The sequence below is a fragment of the Trachemys scripta genome, chromosome 1, assembly GCF_013100865.1.
Source record: "Trachemys scripta elegans isolate TJP31775 chromosome 1, CAS_Tse_1.0, whole genome shotgun sequence".
Classification (NCBI taxonomy): Eukaryota; Metazoa; Chordata; order Testudines; family Emydidae; genus Trachemys; species Trachemys scripta.
The window spans coordinates 149,152,275-149,163,985 of record NC_048298.1 but is presented as its reverse complement, the minus strand read 5'-3'; the positions used below and the strand labels follow the sequence as shown (position 1 = coordinate 149,163,985).

General features: G+C 44.2%; 1 protein-coding gene across 1 annotated transcript; it reads left to right on the top strand.

Annotated features, from left to right (window-relative positions):
• The first annotated feature begins 954 nt into the window (after positions 1-954).
• Positions 955-10,821, top strand: TIGIT (T cell immunoreceptor with Ig and ITIM domains). Its single transcript, XM_034767292.1, has 4 exons — positions 955-1,066; positions 4,655-4,978; positions 8,338-8,447; positions 10,588-10,821. The coding sequence occupies exons 1-4, from the start codon at positions 1,003-1,005 to the stop codon at positions 10,819-10,821; spliced, it is 732 nt and encodes a 243-aa protein (XP_034623183.1). The 5' UTR covers positions 955-1,002.
• The last annotated feature ends 890 nt before the right edge of the window (positions 10,822-11,711 follow it).

Genomic DNA, 11,711 nt, shown 5'->3' with positions numbered 1-11,711 from the left:
ACTATTGCTTATAGGAGCAAGGATAGCCTTACAGAGTGTGTGGCCTCAAGTAGAGAAGATTGGGGGGAGGGATAGCTCAGTGGTTTGAGCATTGGCCTGCTAAACCCAGGGTTGTGAGCTCAATCCTTGAGGGGGCCACTTAGGAATCTGGGGCAAAATCAGTACTTGGTCCTGCCTAGTGAAGGCAGGGGGCTGGACTCAATGACCTTTTAGGGTCCCTTCCAGTTCTAGGAGATAGGTATATCTCCATATATTTATGTCAGATGACCACCTCAAAACACCAAGCCTCCATTCCCACTATGCTATTTTCAGGGGGACATTGGATTGAGAGTTACCTCCCCCTTCAGCCCAGCTGCAGCAGGGAGGAGGAAGAGGCTACATCTTCCTGAATCTATGGGAGATCTTCCTGAAGGGCAGGGCAGTGACTTGCTGGCTTCAGTTTAAGACCAGCCTTTTGTGTGATAGGAATAACTGGAGCGAAGCAATCGCAATACACATGATCGGTGTTAGCACTCAGTGTCTGAAGGAACTCACTGATTCCTTGTAAGGTGGAAACTTTTTGCTTGGTAGGTTAAGTTCCTGGTGACATGGAACTTCATGGTGATCTTTCAAAAGTAATTATTCATACAAGGGGATGAGGAAGGGGCTGTTGCCCAAATTAGTTATCGCAGGATTCCCGTAAGCCACTTATCAGAGTTTGAGGTCAGGAAGCCTAAATAAGGGCACCTTTGTTAATGAGTGAAGTGGTGTTTGAGTCACCTGCAGTTACAAGTAACCACTGCCTGTTGTTGCTGTAAAGCGTTCTCTGTGTTGTCTTTTCTGAAACACGCTCTCCACGGCTCTGTGGTTTGTGTTGCGTCAAGAATGAGTTGGCTCACCCCACCCGCCCCAAAGCTCTTTCCCTTTCCCCCAACTCGAGCTGCGGTGTTTTCACAGCTGCAGTTCTGCAGCCCTGCCAGTCTCCAGAGCAAGCAGCTGCTTTTTTCGTGACTCTCTGGTAGCATGGGTTATCCTCTCCTTCTGGGACAGCTGCTGTGGCATATGGCTTCTCTCCTGCCTGTTTCAGGTATAGTTCTAGGTGTTTGCTAGCTTATTATGATTTCTTATAAGTTACTGCAGAGACTTGTGAGTCAGGGATCCTGGGTTCTAGTCCTAATTCTACCATGCATTTGCTGGGTGACATTGGGCAAGTGAGTTTTGACCTCTGTGCTTCATTAGATGCTGGTGGCATCTGAAATTGAGTAAGGAAGACCGAGTTAATCAGGAATAGCTATTCTGAAATAACTTCCATGTAGATAAACCCTGATTCACTTAGGTGCTTTGGAAAATTTAACTCACACTCCATAGATCTGAGTTATTTGTAGTTTTGTTGGCAGTCTTACCATTTTCTTGGATTTGGATCCCTCTTCTTTTTTCCATCAGCAGCTTTCTTTTTAGTCTTGCTGATTATCGGAATCACATTAAAACTGTACAGCTACCTTGTTAGCTCTGTCCCAGCCATCTGGTAATATAATTAATGCTAATCGACACGGGCTTATGGAAAATAGATCTTGTCAAACGAACTTGATATCTTTTTCTGATGAGATTACAAATGTGGTTGATAAAGCTAATGGTATTGATGTAATATACTTAAGACTGCTATAAGGCATTTGACTTGATACTGCACGACACTTTGATTAAAAAACTAGAATGATACAAAATCAACATGGCATACACTAAATGGGTTAGAAACCGAGTAACGGAGAGACCTTAAAATGTAATTTTAGAAGATGTGTGTTGGTTTTTTTTGGTTTAGTGGGGTACTGCAGGTATAGGTTCTTGGCCCTCTGCTATTTAACATTTTTATCAAAGATCTGAAGTAAACATAAAATCATTACTGGTAAAGTTTGCAGATGACAGAGATTGGGGCAATGGTATTTAATGAAGAGGACAGGTCATTGATACAGAGCAATCTAGATTGTTTGGTAAACTGAACTCAAGCAAACAATATGCATTTCAGTACAGCTGAATGCAGGTCATACTTAACTTTTCTGTTGTTGTTTATTAGTAATACCTTTCACCCAAAGGTCTTAGAGCTGGATGAAAATTTTCACGCAAAACTTTTTTTTTGCGGGGGGGCAAAAATGTTCATTTGGGCTGACCAATACAATTAATGAATTCAGGTCAGTTTTGGACAATTGTATTGGTTTTTTAAAAAATCAGAAATGTTGAAATGGTTCATTTTGGCATTTCCAAAACAAAATATCTTTCAAAATAAAAAGTCAAAATGTTTTTATTTTGGAATTTTTGGAACACTTTTGTTTTGGGTTGACCCAAAGAGAATTTTTGTTTTTCAGACCTGCCCCTGAACTAAATATTCAGTTATTTGGACATCTCTAGTATCAAAGCACTTTACACATTGATGATTTAAACCTTGCAGTAACTCACTTAGAGATGTATTACTGCCCTTGGTTTACATATGGGGAAACTGAGGCATGAGGCAGTTAAGTGATTTACCTGAAGCCTCACAGGGAGTCAGTAGTAGAGCTAGGAACAGAGTCCAGGAGCCATCACTTGGTTCTTTTGCTCTGGCCACAATGCCTGCACCAATCTAAATGAATGAGTGACTGCACAACTAGATTTTGCATCTGTTTCCAGTTTTTAAGTCCAGTGAAATTGTAAGGACAGGAAGGAATTTTGGGTGTGTGGGGGAGAGGTTAGTACTGGGAACATAAACTAGTGGTATGAATCAACTGTTGGGTTTTTTTTTTTAAATCAAACTTACCTGTACACTCAAGAGACTTTCATCCCATAGAAGTTGCCCTAGCAGATCAAACTATGGGTCACCTAAGTCAGTATCATTTCACCAGCAGGATTCTGTACATAGTGCTTCAAAGATAAGAGTAAACTGCCCACAATCTCCCCCCACCCTCCAAAAAACCAAACAGTCAACCAAATAAATAAACAAAAACCCAATTCTCCAAAAAAACGGTTGTTGATATTTCCAAACCTTCTGAAACTAAATATTTCAAATCTGGATTTTCCCAAATTCCAGGCCAAAGGAGGTTTGATGAGTTTGAGATAAGTACCTGGACATTTGAGTGCTAATCTGAAATTTTTGGGATGCTTGTTTATGACAGTTGCATACTGCTATATAAGCGTATCTCCGTCTTCTCTGACTGGAAGAAAATCCTTCCTCAGCAATTTGGTCTTCTATTATCACTCAATCCTGGGCTTCCATACATTGCTCCACCAACAGATCTGAGCCCTCCTCTTCTGGGACCATCTTCCCTTAGAATAAGAGAAGAATGTGACGTTGCACTCCATATGTTTTATGGAAATATGTTTATGAGTGTAAATATGATGTAAGTGGAATATGCTTTATGCAAATGGTCTCTTTTAAGGTATCATAACAAAGGTTATAAACAACTGAACATATTCCTCCTATTTGTATGCATGTATTATTCTTGTATCTGAAGCTAGAAATACTAAGTATAATTCTGAGGTCCTATTGTAATTATGAAAAATGTGGGCCATTAATGGTGGTTTAAAATCTTGATGGCTCCCATTGACTAGGACAATTGGTTGTAAATAGTTTATTTACTTGCAAACCTTCTTGTGTACATGTGGGCCAACCAGGAAGAATGGAGACTAGGGGTCTTACAGTGACATGACCATTTTACATGATACTGGAATCCATCTTAATCCTTGTACTTTTCCATTGATGAGGTAGGGGTGGGTTTAAGCACAGACAAAAGATTCCTGCCTTGTGCCAGAGCTATAAAAGGCGGTGGAGCAGGACAAAAGGGGCTGCCAGTCATGAGAAAACCCCTGCTTACCACCTGAGATGTCTGCTGGAACTAACAAGGACTGTACCGGGGAAAGGATTGGGCCCAGACTAGGAAGGAATCTAGTCTGTGAAAGAAGCTTATTGGAACATCTTTGAGGGTGAGATATTGCCTGTAATCAGTTTCTTAATGTATTAGGCTTAGATATGCATGGTTTTGCTTTATTTTCCTTTGTGGCTTACTTTGTTCTGGCTGTTATTACTTTAAACAACTTAAATCCTACTTTTTATACTTAATAAAATCACTTTTGTTTATTAATAAACCCAGAGTAAGTGATTAATACCTGGGGGTAGCAAACAGCTGTGCATATCTCTCTATCAGTGATATAGAGGGTGAACAATTTATGAATTTACCCTGTATAAGCTTTATACAGAGTAAAATGGATTTATTTGAGGGTTTGGATCCCATTGGAAGTTGGGTGTCTGGGTGCTGGAGACCGGTAACCTGCTGAGCTGTTTTTAGTTAAAGTCTGCAGCTTTGGGGACGTGGGCCAGACCCTGGGTCTGTGTTGCAGCAGGCTAGCGTGTCTGGCTCAACAAGGCAGGGTACTGGAGTCCCAAGCTGGCAGAGCAAACGGGCTCAGAGGTAACTTTAGCACATCAGGTGACAATCCCAAGGGGATCTCTGTGACCGAACCCGTCACAAAGAATTCCCTTCCTTCTCAGATATAGTTCTTTCCTGTTTGGTTATTGCTTGTTTTATCTGATTTCAATGATTGCAGCGGAGTGGGAATTTAGGTAATCAAATGAACTTTCTCTCTCACAAGCTGTGGGGAAGCCCTACACTGCATCACTCTCATGACTACGCTTTGGTTTGCTGTCTTCCAGGGGACACAACTGAGAAAATTCTAACAGCTGGGAATGTTTCTGCAGTTGAAAACAGCAACATCACCCTGCAGTGTTCTCTCTCTTTGACCAATGCTATTGTGTCGCAGGTGAACTGGAACAGGTGTAACAAGGTCATGCTTGCAGTTTACCTAAGCAAAGATAAAGCCATGGTCCAGCCGGCATTCACTGAGAAGGTATCGCTGGCAGCAGAGTATGGGATAACAATCCACTTATTAGGAGTCAATGACACTGGGGATTACTGCTGTGAATTTCACACCTTCCCTTATGGGATATATGAAGGGAGAATGTTCCTGGAACTGACAGGTGAGCCAACAAGACTACAGATAACTCAGATCTATGGAGTGCGGGTAAAATTTTCCAAAGCACCTAAGTGACTCAGGTTTTATCTACATGGGAGTTATTTCAGAATAGCAATTCCAGATTAACTCCATGTTAATCAGAGGGAATAAGGCACTTTTTGGAAGCCGATTAAGCTAATTTGTAATAAAATACTCTTATTCCAGAATAAGGGCTTGTCTACACCGGCAATGTTAAAGCGCTTTAACATGGCTTGTGTCGTCGCAGCACAGCACTTCCAGCGCTCTAAAAAACCCACCTCCACGAGGGGCATAGCTCCCAGTGCTGGGAGTGCGGCTCCTAGTGCTGTAGCACTGTCTACACTGGCACTTTGCAGCAGTGAAACTTGCAGCACTTGGGGGCGTTTTTTCACACCCCTGAGCGAGAAAGTTGCAGCGCTGTAAAGTGCCAGTGTAGATAAGCCCTAATAGTATCCACACATGGAGTTAATCAGGAATAACTAAACTGCTTTAAATTCACACCCTATCTTATTCTGGATTCAATTTGTGTATGTAGACAAGCCTGTAGGAAAAGAGCTGCATGAATAACTGATTTTTTCAGTTTGCGGGCTGTACTGAAAAACCAAAAAAAAAAAAAAAGTTGATGAACCAAAAAGTCAAAAATTAATTCATTTCAGGTTGAATGAAACTTTTTGTTTGACTGAAAATGATTGTGAGGTTTGTTAACCTTTAAAACAATAAAATTGAAGTAAATTTTGAAACCAAAAAAGCTTCGAATAAAAAATTGAAACGTTTTATCTTGACATTTCAAAATTAATTTTTTTGATTGATACCATTTTTGAACATGACTTCTTGAAATGTTTCAGTTGACTCAAATCTACATTTTTTGGTGAAAAAAAAGTTCTAGCTGAAAAATGTCACCCTTTTCTATTTAGGAGCCTAAGAGTGGTGTTTTAGGCACTTTTGAAAATTTACCCCTTTAGGCACCTTTGACAAGTTTATTTTGCAACTGACAAATTAGCATCATCCAGAACACCCTCTTCCTTTCCCTAGAGTAGATTCGTTTTATGGGTGACATGGCCAAAATTATTATTTTTAACATTTACCTTTTGCCTTTGTTACTAGTAAATTATATTATTAAAGCTGAAAGGTTTTAAGATCTAATTTACTTTTCATCACTTCTGTGGATTGTGTACTGTTTGTTTACTTTTTGCACTTCTCACTTAGCTTGGACAATAAAGCTAGATTACTCAATGTCACTTTCTGTTTGTGGTCAATTTCACTTGCCATTTCTCCTTCCACTAGCCCAGTGCTCTGCCAGATCTGTTTACTTGAATTACAAAAGTAAGGATCGTCTAGTGGTTTGTAGAGATGACTGCATTTAGAGGGACAGAGAGAGGAAGTGATCTGCCCCTGATTTGGTTTGGGGATTTGGCTCTAATACTTGCCTACCATACAGGAAGTGTGAAGGCTAATTGGAGCCAAATTCTGCCCTTAATACAAGGGTACAATTCTCCCTGTAAGGGCCTGGTGCTGCTGGGGAGAGGGGAGAAAGCATACAGCAGCTGGTGGGGGTGTTACCCGAGGTTTTCAGAACCTCCAGCAGGGGCAACGTAACTATTTCACTCTAGGTGGGCCAGGAATAAATCAATATGAACAGAGCTATTCTGTCTGATCAAGGATTAAATGCAAGTATGGGTGCTCTTGTCTAACACTGCAGTTTATCAGATGTAAGCACATGCAGACATAAGCAATAGGTTTAGAACATACCGGATGTTTACCTAACATCTGGAATGGTATTGAGTAATTAACAGCAGGTTCGCGGTGGCCAGTTGCTCACCTGCCGGGGAGAAAGGGTGTCAGGAAAAACGTCTCTCAAGATGGCTTCAGAGGACCGCTCCAAAGTACACTCTATTAGCTAATCTTTTATAACTAACGTCTACAAAACATATAGGTCATAATGACCCCTACTGTATCATCACTTTTCAAATTTTAAATAAACTTTTAATATCAACAGCATCTAGATTCAAGGTTTTCCAGCCACCGAGGTTTTCAGACTCAGTTGTTTACTTGTCTGTCCCCTCCTCCCATTCTGATTAGCAGAAACTGTAGCTAGTTTTGACCTTGCTTCTGAAAGCCTGTCTCCAAATTAACCTTTAACTATGTGGTGGGTCTATTTTATTAATTCAGGGTGGCTAAATGCACATAATATGGTTGCACGTAGCTTGATCACATTCTGGGGTATACGCACCCTTCAAATCCAGGGCAACAGGGGCCAGAGAGTGGGCCACTTGTTGAGACCAAGGAATACCACTTACAGTTCCTTAGAGCTAGAAGTCAGAATTCCAGGGCGGTAACTGCCAGAATCACTCTTCTTTTCTTTTTAGCAGATTGGTACCATGTTTGCCTCCTTTTCCCATCCTGCTCTCCCCACCCGGTCCTTTGGTAGCGAGTTCGCCAGGGCTTTCCAAAAACAATTGTCACTTGGTGGTAATAATCTAATGTTCAACAACTACCAACAATGACATTGGCCTTTTAGGTTCAGTATCTCGGGATACAGTTATTCGTTACCTTGTCAATAGGAAGAACCCTCAGGATATTAAAATATCAACTTATGGCAGGCAACCTACCAAAGTGAGATTTGAAAAAAAATTTGTTTTGGTTACAGTTGGACAAGTTGCTTTTGTGTTTTACTCAAGGTTGGCGTTAGAGCCCAGGTTTATTTCAGGCAGTTCACTACAGGCTGATTGTGCAGTGGTATGAGCACTTCTCCTAGGAGGTCCTGAGCACAGTCAATGTAGGACGGGGCTCACCATTGAAGTGTTGGTGCACATGTGTACCCGTGATCTCTGCGGGAGTAAGAAAGACTTGGTACAGTTGTCAGCAGTGCCTCTTCTCATGGAGATGCTTTGCTTACACGGAAACTGACTTAGGCTGCAGGATTCAATGTCCTGAGCTGGATACAGCATATCTTTGAGTTGTATTATGCATGAAATAATTAAACAAGGTGGTCTCCACGGGGCATTTATAGTCACCAGGTTTTACCCCCAGCATTGTTTAAGATGAAACCAGCTAGAGGAAGATCCAGACTGTCCTGAGGAAGAAGGAGGTAGAGTGCCCTCCCATCAGGGTTTCTTTGTCAAGCCTGGACATGTGGGGCCTGATTCTGATTTCATTAAAACAACCGTCATTGAGGAGTAACTCTCCTGAAGTCAGTGGTGTTACACTAGTGTAAAATAAGTGTAAGATTAGCATCAGGCCTGAGGATCACAGCTGTAGCCCTGTACCCCCTTCTGCATGCCTTTGGTGAATGTGGCCAAGGGTGATTTTAATGCCAAACTCACATTTCTCTTCACTTAATTTCAGGAGCATCAGAGGAGATGATCTTTTGGAAGAACCTTCCATACATAATCATCAGCCTGATATTGGGAGTTCTGCTCCTAGTGTGTTTCATAGTCTGGATCCTCAGGAGAAAGGTAACCAGAAGTTAGTCCCAATAAGATCACCAGCTCCCCTTCCACTCATCCCGTTACTTTTCTTAGCTATTGAATCTTTAATTACATGGATTGGATTAAACACAAAGATGCAGAGTAAATTTGATGGGAAACATGGCGTCTAAGTGGACAGATCTCTGCTGTCCCCAACTCCAGCATTCACTTAGAGTTGCTTATTGTGCTTCCTAGTGTATTGATCTTAAACTGGCTCTGCTGCCCACAGCCTCAGGAACTCACTTGATTTGGCTGAATTTTGAGCATCTGCTGAAAAATCCCCACCGCATGGCCAAGAAATCATCTCAGCCCCTGTGCCCTAGTAACTCAGCACCCAGCTCAGACTGAGGGCTTTGCTATGGCCCCTAATTCCCTCCCCAGTGAGTGTAAGGGCTCTGCTGACCACGCTAATACACCTGGGCTGAGTGTGAGGGAACTGCTCATATCACCCATCCTGTGACTTGACTATGATGGAATATCTGGGGTCCCTCCTCATTCCCCTAGCTGAGGGTGAAGGCACAGTTCATGTTTCCCCATCTGGGCTGAATGCATCTCAGCATCCCCTCTTAGATGAGTGTGAGAGACCTTTTCAAAGTCAGGAGAGAACGGGGTGTATATTTGGGCCCCCTTTCTTTCAGACTGCTAGCTGAGAGCATATTTCAGGCTCCCCTGAAGTGTGACGGTGTGTCTCAGTAATCACCCCTCTTTCATTTCACTAGCTACTATGTGGGGACCTCTCAACTCCTGCAGGAATGGTCTGAATGCGAGGGTCCATTTCAGGCCCCATGCCCATCCCACTGGCTAAGATTGGGGTCCCCAGCTAGGTGTGAGGGCATGTCAGATGGGGGCCCCAATCTGTCAGCTGTCAAATATGTGGGCACATCTCATGGGCCCTGTCAAGGCTCCTTCCCCACTCTGAACTTTAGGGTACAGATGTGGGGACCTGCATGAAAACTTCTAAGCTTAACTACCAGCTTAGATCTGGTCCGCTGCCACCACTCCCAATGGGCTAACTCCCTTCCCTGGGTAGCCTTGAGAGACTCTTCCACCAACTCCTGGTGGATCAAGATCCAAACCCCTTGGATCTTAAAACAAGGAGAAATTAACCATCCCCCCCCCTCCTTTCTCCCACCAACTCCTGGTGGATCCAGACCCAATCCCCTTGGATCTAAAAACAAGAAAAAATCAATCAGGTTATTAAAAAAGGCTTTTAATTAAAGAAAAAGGTCAACATCATCTCTGTAAAATCAGGATGGAAAATAACTTTACAGGGTAATCAAACTTAAAGAGCCCAGAGGACACCCCTCTAGCCTTAGGTTCAAAGTTACAGCAAACAGAGGTAAACACCCTAGCAAAAGGTACATTTACAAGTTGAGAAAACAAAGATAAAACTAACACGCCTTGCCTGGCTGTACTTACAAGTTTGAAATATGAGAGACTTGTTCAGAAAGATTTGGAGAGCATGGATTGATTTCCGGTCCCTCTTAGTCCCAAGAGCGAACTCCCACCAAAACAAAGAGCACAAACAAAAGTCTTCCCCCCACCAAGATTTGAAAGTATCTTGTCCCTTTATTGGTCCTTTGGGTCAGGTGTCAGCCAGGTTACCTGAGCTTCTTAACCCTTTACAGGTAAAAGGATTTTGGAGTCTCTGGCCAGGAGGGATTTTATAGTATGGTACACAGGAGGGCTGTTACCCTTCCCTTTATAGTTATGACAGGCCCGTACCTGCTTCACTGGACAAGGGGGCTGGTGGATGATGGGAGGGGTTTTATTCCATACTGGCTGAGGGCTGGATTCATGGAGGACCCTACTCCACACCAGTCAAGGGTGAGGTTGCTTCTCAGGGGGCCTGCACCAGTGTAAGGGCACATCTCAGGCCCCCTTCATACCCAATCTTCTCAACCCCTCCATAACCCACTCTCCTCTCTCTCTCTCCCCTCTTAGGAAAGAGGTGGAAGGATGGTGGGAACCTGAGCAGCTGTTTAAATGTAAGGATGAGCCTGATCTCAACCTGTAGACAGCAATCCTGCCCAGACTCTGGGAAAGTATGGATCTGAACAATGGCCCTTGGGGCCGTCTCTGATTTAAAATGATTGGAGGAAAAAAACCTTGTGGCTTTGTTTTGTAGAAACAAACTCAGAAGATCCATGTGCCACCCCATGTCCTGCAGAAGGCGCCCTCCAGCAGCAGCGGGAAGGATGGCAGTTCACAAAACCCCACCACAGGCAGCTCAGCAGAGGCCAGCGTGGCATCTGCCAGCAGCGTGGGAGCTCAGGAGGAATCTGATGATGGTCACGACTATTTCAACGTCCTGCGATACAAAAGCCACAGCAGCAGTAGCACTGTGGTACAAATGGGGTAGCTGGGTGGGGAGGAGGGAGTTTTGGCCTTGGGGAAGCATAGCGATCCTGCATCAGATCTTTTGTTACAACCTTTCTGCTTCCTCCTATCAAGTCCTGTAAAACAGTCTGGAGGTTGGCTGGTCAAGAGAAAGGGTATGTGTGGTGGTGGTGGTGGTGGTGGAAGGGGTGAAGTACACAGCATTGATGTAGACAGGCTCAGGGTGTTTGCACTGGATGAATCAAGAGATTGGGAAGGGCCTTCACCTTCTAGGGCAGGGGTCGGCAACGTTCGGCACGTGGCTCGCCAGGGTAAGCACCCTAGCGGGCCGGGCCAGTTTATTTACCCGCTGACGCGGCAGGTTCGGCCGATCGCGGCCCCCACTGGCCTCGGTTCACCGTCCCGGGCCAATGGGGGCGGCGGGAAGCCGCGGCCAGCATATCCCTCGGCCCGCGCCGCTTCCCGCCGCCCCCAATGGCCCGGGACGGCGAGCCGCAGCGAGTGGGGGCCGCGATCGGCCGAACCTGCCGCGTCAGCAGGTAAATAAACTGGCCCGGCCCGCTAGGGTGCTTACCCTGGTGAGCCGCGTGCCGAATGTTGCCGACCCGTTCTAGGGTTTTGTTCAAAATACCATCCAGGCTGGTAGTGACAAGATGTTGTTACTAACTGAAGGGCTGTGTGGAGGTCTCAGGCCAGTTTCCTAGGGGTACCTGTGACCACGTCACAACTTGGGGAAGAAAACTGGTTCAATAGAGAAGCAAGGTAATGACTGAGCCATGGACATTGCCTTCTCCTCTCATCTCTGGAGATGGTCTCTCACGTGCAGGGCTGAGGAACACTAACTGGGGGGCTATGTGTGGGGATGGTGCCAACCCACCTGCTGTTGCCTGGACTGTACCTGATCTGATGGAT